Raw genomic sequence first — 10,983 nt, 5'->3', positions numbered from 1 at the left:
GAGACTTCAATTCCAAAATATATTCTTTGAGTTACAGTGAGCGACTCAATTCATTCAGATTCAAACAAACATCCCAAACTGAAGAACTTTACTGCAGAATAAAACCAAACATTCAGTTACGTGTGAAGTCAGCACAAAAATATCCATTTTGCACTTTTTGTGTTATGAATGACCTGAATTATTAAACTTGTGCACAGCAGGTTTGCAGTGAAACTTCATTTTGTTACATTTGCACTTCTTAAAAAGATGAAGATGAATGGCATCCAACATGATCAGAAACATGAACATCATCAGCGTAGAATGGCACGTGGGTTTGGAGGAAAAGGAAAAATGTGAGGGTGTGATGGTTTGCAGTGTTATCTTGTGCATATTTAGTATTTTACTTATTAGTGTTTCCACATGTGGTGCAAAAGAGAGAAACAGAAGAACAGAAATGGTAAAAAAAATAATTTCCCACAGAAATAAACAACATCACAGAGAGACAAAGTGAAAGTCCTGCACAGACTCTCAGAGGAGATCGCTCAGAAAAGAAAAAGTCCAAAAAAAGAAAAGAAAAAAAAGTGTTGATTTGTGTTTTCCAGACTTTTCTGCACCAGCTGAGTGAACAACAAGGTTTTGCAAAAATCAGGGGGAGAACAACCTACCTGCTCTTTAGCTCATTAACTGCTTTCACACCTGCCAGCAGCTGTTATTAAAAACGACACCGTCTCATCTTCATCGCTTCATTTATTCGCCTACATTCAAACATCTTTCTCTCTTTAAATACAAGAAAAACAAGATTCACGTCTCTGCACCAGCCAACCTGAATAACCCTCACGTGTCCCAGCAGTTAGTTTCATGTTAAACATTTGCTTTCGTTTGCAGCTTTATTTTATCATTTAGTTTTTTAATTGGCCAAACGATCACAGATCTGATAACTTCTGTTTTCTTCTCAGACGTTTGGGATCCTCCACAGCTGACTGTGTATTAGGAGCAGCTGAGAGTCACATGACTGGTCTATAGTAACAGAGTTTGGCTGCAATGCCAAAAATCTCTACAAGCCCAGAAGCCTCGATCACAGAGGAGCAGGAGCGAATATGAGATTAAATAACTGTTAACAGCTTGGTTTTAGTTTAGTGTAATTTTAGTGTTTTAAGGTGTCGTTATATCAGGACAGAAGGAGATAACCAGCCTGTTAATGCTACTGAATAACTAAATAAATAAATAAATACGACCCACAACCTTTAAGGCTCAAAGGACGTAAAGAGTCTACAGAAATCAACTTGTTACTCCTCTAACACATCCTACTAATCTCATGCCATTTCGACTGATTGAGCCTGAACTTTTAAATGCTGAATATTGTCAGTTATTCGGGTCGCTGATGTTTGTCTGTGTTTGAAATCTTCAGAAACCTTCATGCACATCTAAAAAAAAAAAATCTTGTTTTTCTTCTGTTTTCTTCTGAGTTTAAATGAGCCTTCTGAACTTTCTTCCTGACCTTCTTCATCCTTCTGCACACCTTCCTGCTCCTTCTGTTAGCTTCTGTGTCTCTTTATCTACTCAAACAGTAGCACAGTTTTCTGTCAGAGAAGAACAACTGTGATGTGGACTCCACAGACGGGATTGAACCTTCTGCAGGTTTTTTCAGAAACATGTGGAGGATTAACTTCAGAGAAACGTGAGGAGATGAACTTGTTCAGCAGAAAGGCAGACGTGCCGCTCTCAGGAAGACATGGAGACAGAAACATTATGAACAATGAGAGGTGTCAGGCAGCAGACGCTGCTGGGAAACAGTCAGATTAGTGAGAGTTCGGATTAAAAGCAGGTCATCAGACTCTGACGAGGAAGTCGATGTTGAGCGAGGCAGGAAAGTGCAGCATCTCCAGGCTGAGGGCAGACGGCGAGTAAGGGAAGAGGACTGGGAAGGTGTGTTTGGTATCCAAAAGAAGCTGAGGAGGGTCATTCCTCTCCTGAAGGCGATTCTGGACACACAGAGACAGAGAGAAGTCAAACATGAGGTACATACAGTACAGACTGACATCACTGGTCCCGTAGAGGCAAAGTATTCAGAATACAAAAAAACCAAAACGAACAGACATCAGAAACCTGTTTATATTTCATGTTTTTGCTGTCTCATGTTCCACACAGCTGAAATGAATCTGAATGCAGACAAACAGAAAGCTTCTAGTTTCTGGAGGCAGTGGCTCCTGCTTACTCTCCTGTTCCAGGACAGTTGGTGACCTGGATTCATGAACTTTGTTCTGGAAAACTACTGCCATGTTTCTGGCAGCAGGACCGAGGCAGCTGAAAGCAATTCAGCTGTTTTTAGTTGTACAATCTTTAAGTTTGCACTTACAGTCAAACAGTTTCAGTTTATCGGAAGACAGCAACACAGTTTTTCGCAGAATTTACATTATTGGATAAGTATGTTTACACTTGCCTCATCAGACTGAACGTGGGCATTTTAAAGGATTTGTGTAAGATATCAGGTTTTCCTGAAAACTGCTGGGAGCTCCTGGTTTTGTTTATTTCCCAAATATCTACATTGGACGTGGGCAGTACAAACACTTCGGTAGAAAACAGAAGTAAAAGCAGAGGTCCTCATACAGAGTCTTTTTTCTTTTTCACACCACCAAACTGAACTATTTCCAAAGCAGAATAAGAAGCACAGAAGCAAAAATAATTCTGCAGTTCTGTTTTTTTTTTTGTTTTTTTTTTAAACAATATTTTTATTGCTTTTTGCAACAGCATACAAAAGTTTGTTTTCCCAGTAATATGCTGCAGTTCTGTTTTTAAATGATCTGATTGGTTCCCTGTTTGGCACCAGCAGCATGAGGTGTTAAAACTTCTAACATCACATCTGCTGTAAGTGGAGCTGACGTTCAGATTCCACCTTTTATGCTTAAAAACATTTACATTTGTTCTTCTTATGTCCCAGAGGAATCCTCCCTCTGGTGTTTGGTAGAGGTATAAGCAGCTAAACACTGTGTGATTCACACCTGAATGTTTCTGATGAAGGACACAGTGACTCGTTCTTCAAACTCGTTCAGAGGAGTGTAGAGGTTCAGGATTTTCACGATCTGCAGGAGACAGCAGGTTAACATCTTGTCATTATCTGATTGGGTCTGTGTTATCGATTGGCTGCTTGGGGCTCAGATGAGCTGAGCGTACCTGCTGCATGGTGAGTGCGGTGCACAGCGTGCAGATGGCCTCGGCGTCCTGCGACGTTTTCTTCTTGACCTGCAGCAGCTGTGCAGCCTGAATGATCGGCTCCAGAGTGGCTGCAGCTTTACTCTGATACAAGTTATTTCCTCTGAGCCACTCCTCCAACTGACTGGTGTTGTACCTGAACACACACACAAAAAAAATCAGGGATGGGGTTTATGGGGGACCCACAGAGTTCAGGCTCACAGACAGACCCATCTGTGGTTCAGGCAAACATGGTTTTAGCTCAAAGTGACGTTAAAGCCGACCTCCATCTCTCTGCGCGATCTTTTTCCAACCTGAATCTGAACATTAACAAGAAACCAGCAGATTATGTAACCTGGTCAATGCTCTTCTTCTACCACTGCTTCTCATGAGGAATTTGATGTCTTGTTCTTTCTTGTCGCCCCAGAAAGATTAGTATTGTGATAATTTCACTTCTTAAGAGACTTTTTAAAATTATTATTTTGGACAGAGCACAACCTAAAACTCAATTTAAGCTTTCATGATATGAATATATTAGAACATAATCATAAACTTGATGCTGTTGTATTCCATTCTTTCTATTTAACTGACACAGTCATGTTGGATTGAGGTGATATGTTGTTGTGTACTGCATGAAAAAGCCACAACAGCGCAGCCTGTAGTGATGGAACAGCTGGCTGTAAATTAACTGTGTAATTAGTGACCTGTTTGGGATTATTGTTAGGTTTGTTGATAAAAATGAGCCAATAACCACAGCTGAAGCTATCTGCACCATTTACCTCTAGAACTTGTAACTAACGAGGGAAGAACCTCACAGAGGAGCTCAGCTCACTGACGTGTCAAACCATCAACCAGCTAACAAACACATGTTTGTTAACTGTCTGTCTGTTTTTTGTTTTGGTGATTATACAGAAATGTAGAGGATAAGTTTTAGTTTTTCTTTTCAAGTTCATTTAACCTGCACAGAAATTTTCACTGGATTCTAATTCAATGAAAAACCTGCAATATCAAGTATAAAGACAAAATTATAAAATCTATATGGTACTCGACATAATTCACAGATTTTAGTAAATTTGTTGCTACAGTTTTGCATTGTAATGGAGTACAAACTATAAAGTTGAGCTTGTGGGTGTCGGCTGCAGTACCTGAGCTGCATGCCGGTGCTCCAGGAGCAGACGTCCTTGCGCAGCAGCAGGTTGTTAAGGGTGACGGCGTTGATGCAGTGGAAGAGCTGCCGGACCACCTGACCTATGATCTCGGGGTCCAGGCCGTGGTCTCGCATGATGTTGTTGAACTGCCCCAGCTGCTTGATCAGGGCCTGCAGGGTGTAGCTGGTGGGGCCGTCGGCGTCCGTGTCCATGCTGGACGAACGGTTCCTGTAGCCCATCGGCTTCACGCCCGCCAGGCTGGGGATGCTCTCGCTCTCCAACATGGCTGACACTGGATGGGAAAATAGAAACCAGAAAAGGAGTTCAGAAAACATCATGAAGATAAAAGCTGCCAAACTGGAGGTAAAACTCTGACGCTGACATACAAAGAAGAACATGTATTGAACAGATGGGAAAGTACAGACCTACACCAGCAGCAAAAAGATCTAGAAACAACAACAACAAAAAAAAACCCCAAAACAGCATGGTGCTATATAGACTTAGTTCCTCCAACGCTTGTTGCATTGTTCTCCAGTCACTCTGTGGTTTTGGCTTCTCTCCATTTAGACTCCAGAGTTCTCAGATCTTCGATGAGGTTGCAGCTCCAGGTATGTTGAGGCAGTCTTGAGTTGCTTGCTTTGATCTGAACCATGAATCCATGTTCGCTGTTAGCTACTTCAATTCAGTTTTACTTTGCTCACTTCAAGAACATCCAGCTGATTGTGGTTGAATTCCCGCAGCAGCTCAGAGACTCATTTGCTTTGGTGGAGGGTATGCATTCGCCAGAAAAACCCAAAACTCTTCTGTCTTCAAGCTCTGGACCGTGTTTTAGGTTTACTCTGCGATTTGACCCGAACTCGATACTCATCTGTCCACTGATAATCGTCCTGCAGCTCTGAGGGGATTTTTTAACCTGCGTGTACTCTGTTCAACTTAAAGACTTCTGGTAGATAAAAATACCTTTAATAACGACGAAGTTCACACTGACCACAACTCTGTGGTTCCTGCGGTAACCACTGTGCAGAGTCAGATAACAGAAAGTCACATGATGACTCATATGGGGACGAAATGAGTCAGCTGCTACCTCAGAGTGACGTAGTTTCTGAAAAAAATTCCCCAAGTGTTCAACAGACAAACTCAACCAGAACCCAAACCAACAAAAAACAAGAGGAGAGTGGGACTAGAAGATTTCACCATGGTGTTGTTGTGATAACCTGCTTTGTCCTGGTGTTATGACACTTCACCAAACACTACAAATGAGAACATTTATCATTTAGTTTAGCATCTAAATAATGCTTCGATTCCGTTTCGTGCTGCTCTCACTACACAGTGATGGTTTTGCTTGACAGTACATTAGAAACCTGATTCTATTTTTCTGTGTAATTCTATCAGGTCTTCTTGGGTGGTCCTCAGCTCCTTCAATGATGCGGTTACAGCAGTGAGTTAAAATAAATGATGCCATTCGTTCAGCTGTGAATTAAGAACACAGAAATGTTTCCTTGGACACTATTTGGTTTGGTTGCACCATTAACCTTTGCATTAATGTTTTGGCTGACAGCAGCTGAAACAGCAGCTACTAGTGAGGCTCATCTCTAAAATGTCACTGCAATAGAGAGCAATGATCTGTGAAAGCCAAACATCTTTGACAGCTGCTCAATAATGCACACTGCATGTTTTATAAGACTGAAAATGATGACTGCAGATTCGGGTTGTGGTTAAGTCACTCAGTTTTTCATATACAACAACAGAGATGAGGCTTCATGACAGATATGACACAGCTGTCCTTGTCATCATTTTATCCTGTGGGCTCCAGAAGTCTTTATTTTCACTTTCTCTTCTTTTTAATTTACCACCAGACTACTGTCCATCTGGTTTAAACACACTAACGGATGGTTTTGTCAGCTGTTTTCAGCACAAACATGTTTGTGTTTCTCATAAAGGCACTTGGGGGGGGAAAGTACCTCTTTCCCCACAACTGACTCTATACCCACTTCTGTGGGTATGTCAAGCAGCTGGCTTTCTCAAGGAACACAGTTACATGTCCTGAACACACAGTCAGCAAAGTCCAGCATGTTTTCATTTTTTCAACTACTCACGCAGAAATTAAAATGCAATTTTCCATTTTAAACATGCACAATTTTACAACTCCGGTGGAGAAGAAAAAAAAAAAAAAAAAAAAAAAAAAAAAAAAGGTCAAACAATATATTACTACCTTCCACATACTTAAAGAAAACAACCTCAGGCTTTTCAGATTAAAGATTAAAATTCTCACTGTAGGAGTCAGGTTAAACATCCTGGATAAGCCCCAAATATTTTGTGGAAAAATGTGAAATAACTCTTTAAGAATTTTGTAAATGAAGCTGCTGCAACAGGAGAATGGCAGAGTTGATCAAACATATCTCAAACTGCTTCTAGTCTCCTTCTACTGGCTGGATATTTATACTTCTAGAAATCTGACTGATGAATGCAACTTATATTACAAGACACTTGACCATCCAGCGAGAGAGGAGCTTTGCAAAGTTTTCTATAAGGTCCTGAGCTCTTTATTTTTAACCATGCTGAAATAACACAACAAGCTGCATATTTCTTTAAGCACAACATAACCAATGCATTTTGTGCATTTATACATCTTGTAATGAAATGCATCAAACCATAAAATTCTCCTCTTTGGTGTCTCTAATGATGGAAACTCACCGATCATGGGCTGAATGATGCCTTCTGCCACTTTGATGAGTTGCTGGTAGATCTGGATGGAGAGATCGCTCAACACCTGTCTGTACTCAGCCAGGTCAAAGTTCTTCAGACAGTGTTCGTTCTGTTTGGGCGTGTTCTGTGTCATAAATGCCTGAAGAAGAAGATGCCAGGATGTGAGAGTGGTTAATTGCTGCTTCTGTCTGCTCATTCATTACAGATATCGATCAGGTCCTCACCTCCTCACCACTGTATTGCTTCAGACAGTGAAGTAGTCGGCTGGTGTTGGCCAACCAGAAGGATGTCATCTCAAAGTCATCGTTGTTCTTCTGCAGAATGAATAAAAGCACTTTCAAAATAAAAGAACCTGTGTGTGGAATCAGACAGGTGGGCTGTGTGTGCAGTAGCACTGACCTTCAGGACCTTCTTGATTGCGTTGATGGTAGAGGTAAGCAGAGACTCCACCTTCTGGTCATCATTGATGTAGTCAGCATGGCGGATGCACATGAAGAGGATGTAAGCTGGCAGACAGGGCACTGTACCCGACACGTTGCTGGGGCGGATGTCTGAAATCACATGTTTGTAACCATGCAATGGGTGAAATAACTCTGTTTTTTTTATCCTGAGGACATGCATCCTGCTACTCGTCTTGTTAGCACATATTTTCAACTTCACCTCCAGCTCAACTTTAGTGACAGTAAAGCCATCACTGTGAGGGAAGTTGGGGAACTAAAGAAACAGCTGGAAACCAGACAGCTTCTTGTGCTGCTTTTCTAACTACCTGATTTATTAAATATTTAAGTTAGAATGGAAGCTAAACAAATATTCTAACTTCTGAAAAGCTGTGGGAGAAGTCTTCTTATCCAGCATGTGGTTTGAACATAAAGGCAGGTGGATGCAGTGCCTTAACAACATATTCAGGGAATACCTCACCCACAATATGAAACCTGCTGTAAGACAGAATGATCATATGAATCTGGGGTGATGTTCTTACCATTGATCAGGGTCTTGACCAGCAGCGCCTCGTCCTCCTTGTTGTACTCCAGCATCCCCTCAAAGTCCTTCTCCTTCCTCTGGACGGTCACCTGGCGTATCAGCTCAGGTTTGGACCTGCTGCTCTGAGCTGCTGCTTGAGCAGCTGAAAAACAGACACATGGACACACACACACACACACACACACACACACTTAGCCTCTGACCATCAGGTGCAGCTCTACAGAGCAGCTTCTTGTTTTCCTGTTACCTTCCAGCTCCTGGACCTTCTTCATGTAGATCTTGAGCTGCTTCTTCAGCTTCCTCTCGTTCTTCTCCAGCTTCTCCACCAGCTCTTTGAGATCCTGCAGGAAGACACAGAGCAGCGTCAGAAAACAGAAAAAAAGAAACAGGAAGGGAGTCCGGCAGCAGCGGCAGCTGCAGTCTTGCTTACCAGGTTGTCATTGGTGAGCCGTGTGATCTCCTGCTGGACGCTGTACTCCACCTGAGCCTCTGGAGACAGAGACATCATGTAGCTGAGCTTTTCCTGCTTGTCCTCGATGTCACCCTTCAGCAGCTCAATCTGAGTGTGAAGGGCCTCCAGCTCGTCTTTGTGCTGCCTGGACTGAGTCTGCAGCTGAGCCTCCAGCAGCCTGGCATGGCCGAGAGGACCAGAGTGTTACTGACAGATACCGAAAACAACACAAAGAACACACACCAAAAAAAAAAAAAAAAAAAAACCACAGCAAAACACAGCACAGACAGATCAGCGGTGATACAGCCAGCGTGTGAAACATCCTCTGAGGCCTCAGACACATTTTCACTAACCTTCCCATGAAATAATATCACACTGAAGGTTCATGATGAAGGTTTACTTTGTTTGTTTTATTCTGGAAATAATAATTTTATGTGATTTTTGCTCTAAAAGTCGCTGAGTCAGCACTGACATGTGACTGTGTGAATCACTGAGTTAATACTGAGGTGACGCTGATGTTTGGGTATTGTAAAGGGATGGTGTCCTCCTCTTCAGGCTGCATGAATATTAAACTGCAAATGATTCATCAGCAACTCTCAAGCATATAAAGAGAATATTGAGGATAATCGTCGCCTGAAGCTGAACTATAACAGCTGCTTTCTGGGCTCATAAACAAACTTCAAATCCAGATCGAGTTCACATGGCGGGTTTTAATTAGGGGCTAAGAGCATTCTCATATTTCACACACTGGGTGTAACAGCGGCATTTCACAAGCAGACTGAGGTCCAGAACATTACAGCAATGATGAACAGTGCAGAAAGAGATGAAAACACGAAAGGAAGCAGAGGAAGTGAGCAAACAGAAACCTGGCCACTTGTTTGAGGCCCTGGTAAGCCAAGCCCAGCTCTCCATCTTCATTCAGGTAACACCAGTCCTGATGGTTACTGGTGTCCAGCAGCAGCAGGCAGAGGACACACAGAAGCAGATAAAAGCAGCATGTGAGGAGCAACGCAGCGAACAGAGAGGAGGAAGAGCAGCAGAGAGGTTAGTCGCCACATAAACAAGAGAAAAACCACAACTTCAGCTGCTGCTACTAAAACAGTTAGAGCTACACTCGATATTTATGATGATCACAGCCCTGTGTTCTCATGGATCAGATGGAAAAGAATGACCCAGAGGTGTTTTAATTTAACCCAAACCACAATTTTTTTATTTTTTTTTTGCACGTTAAAAATGTAACACGTGCACATGAGGAGATATCAGACCAAAGATTGAAATCAAAAATGGGGAAATTCATTTCTAGAAACACAAATGAACAGATTTGATGTGACTAAGTGAAATGAAGTGCAGTGAGACTGTGCTGGTTCAGCAGGTGTGTCTATGATGTGTTCTGAAGCTATATTTCCCCTTCACTGGCTCCCTGTTAAATCCAGAATTCAAACTCCTGCTCCTCATATACAAGTTCTTAAATAATCAGGCCCCATCATATTTTAATGACCTTATAGTACCATTAGAGCACTTCACTATAAGCACTTGTTGTTCTTAGAGTATTTAAAAGTAGAATGGGAGGCAGAGTCTTGCAGGCCCATCTTCAATGGAACCAGCTTCCATAGAAGAGCTCAGATCAGCAGTGATGATGCTCGACATGAAGTCAGATCAGTTTTGTTTTCTCAGAGTTTGTGGTAAAAATCACAGATATGCAATTTCAAGTTGTCAGAACAGTCCTTCTAGAGACGAGCTGGATGTGGCCCAGATGTGCAGAAGGAGCCAAATTTAAACCAGCTGTTTTTTTGTTTTTTGTTTTTTTGCTTTTTCAAGGATGGAGTTTGTTTCTGTTTTGTGGTTTTGTTTCTGTGTTCAGAGGTAAGGAGCTACCCGTTGATCGTTATGTAGGTTTGGGGAAAGCCTCAGAGTCTTGTGAGACTCTCAAACTGGATATTAAAAATGAGTAGAGACTGAAGATGTGTAAAGGAAAGAGAACTGTGATCTGTTGACGCTTCAGTACAGCTGACAGCAACAGAAGTGAAGGACACGAGGACTGTCTATCGCAGTCTTTGTGTCCTTCACTTCTGTCCAGCAATCCAGCAATCTGTCACTTTGAAATCTGATTTAAAGTCTCAGAAAGTTTCAATAAACAGGATCACTCATTAGAGAAGAAAAGAAGGATTTTTAAATCTTATACCTGAGAAAAGCCAGAGCACAAAAGTGCATTCAAAGCCTTTTGTGTCAATAACTAAAGATGAGATCAGCTGACGTGACCTGTATAAAGAATCTCTTCTTTCCAAATACCTCACTGTGGTAAAGCTGGCTGGTTTCGGTTCTTTAGTCACTTACTTTTTGGACTCACACAGTCCATGGTAAGCTTTGAGCGCCTCCTCTTTGTCCACAGGCTCTTTGCTGTTGTTCACCACAGGACTAGAATCAGTTTCCTGCTCAGACACAGAAAGAGCATGTCACATCACCACAACAGCAGCTCTCTGACCTGATTTTAATATCACTCTAACACACAGACAGATGACACATGAACAC

At 41.9% G+C, this 10,983-nt stretch overlaps 1 protein-coding gene across 3 annotated transcripts in view; it reads right to left on the bottom strand.

Moving 5' to 3' along the window:
* The window catches only part of myo5b (myosin VB), a 47,977-nt gene continuing 36,994 nt past the window's right edge, over positions 1–10,983 (bottom strand). For 2 of the 3 annotated variants that reach the window (XM_039615261.1, XM_031741066.2), the window contains exons 29-40: positions 10,789–10,883; positions 9,321–9,398; positions 8,434–8,632; positions 8,251–8,344; positions 8,002–8,145; positions 7,422–7,573; positions 7,247–7,336; positions 7,011–7,161; positions 4,314–4,608; positions 3,151–3,325; positions 2,979–3,059; positions 1–1,961 (exon numbers count right to left, since the gene is read on the bottom strand). In XM_039615261.1, the coding sequence (XP_039471195.1) occupies positions 1,809–1,961; positions 2,979–3,059; positions 3,151–3,325; positions 4,314–4,608; positions 7,011–7,161; positions 7,247–7,336; positions 7,422–7,573; positions 8,002–8,145; positions 8,251–8,344; positions 8,434–8,632; positions 9,321–9,398; positions 10,789–10,883 (1,707 nt within the window). In that variant the 3' untranslated portion in view covers positions 1–1,808. The remainder of the gene's footprint in view (positions 1,962–2,978; positions 3,060–3,150; positions 3,326–4,313; positions 4,609–7,010; positions 7,162–7,246; positions 7,337–7,421; positions 7,574–8,001; positions 8,146–8,250; positions 8,345–8,433; positions 8,633–9,320; positions 9,399–10,788; positions 10,884–10,983) is intronic. The other variant, XM_039615262.1, reaches the window with a different exon arrangement.

This window comes from Oreochromis aureus, linkage group 7 (genome assembly GCF_013358895.1).
Source record: "Oreochromis aureus strain Israel breed Guangdong linkage group 7, ZZ_aureus, whole genome shotgun sequence".
NCBI classification, from domain to species: domain Eukaryota; kingdom Metazoa; phylum Chordata; class Actinopteri; order Cichliformes; family Cichlidae; genus Oreochromis; species Oreochromis aureus.
The sequence above is the reverse complement of the archived record's forward strand: the minus strand, read 5'-3'. Positions and strand labels throughout refer to the sequence as shown.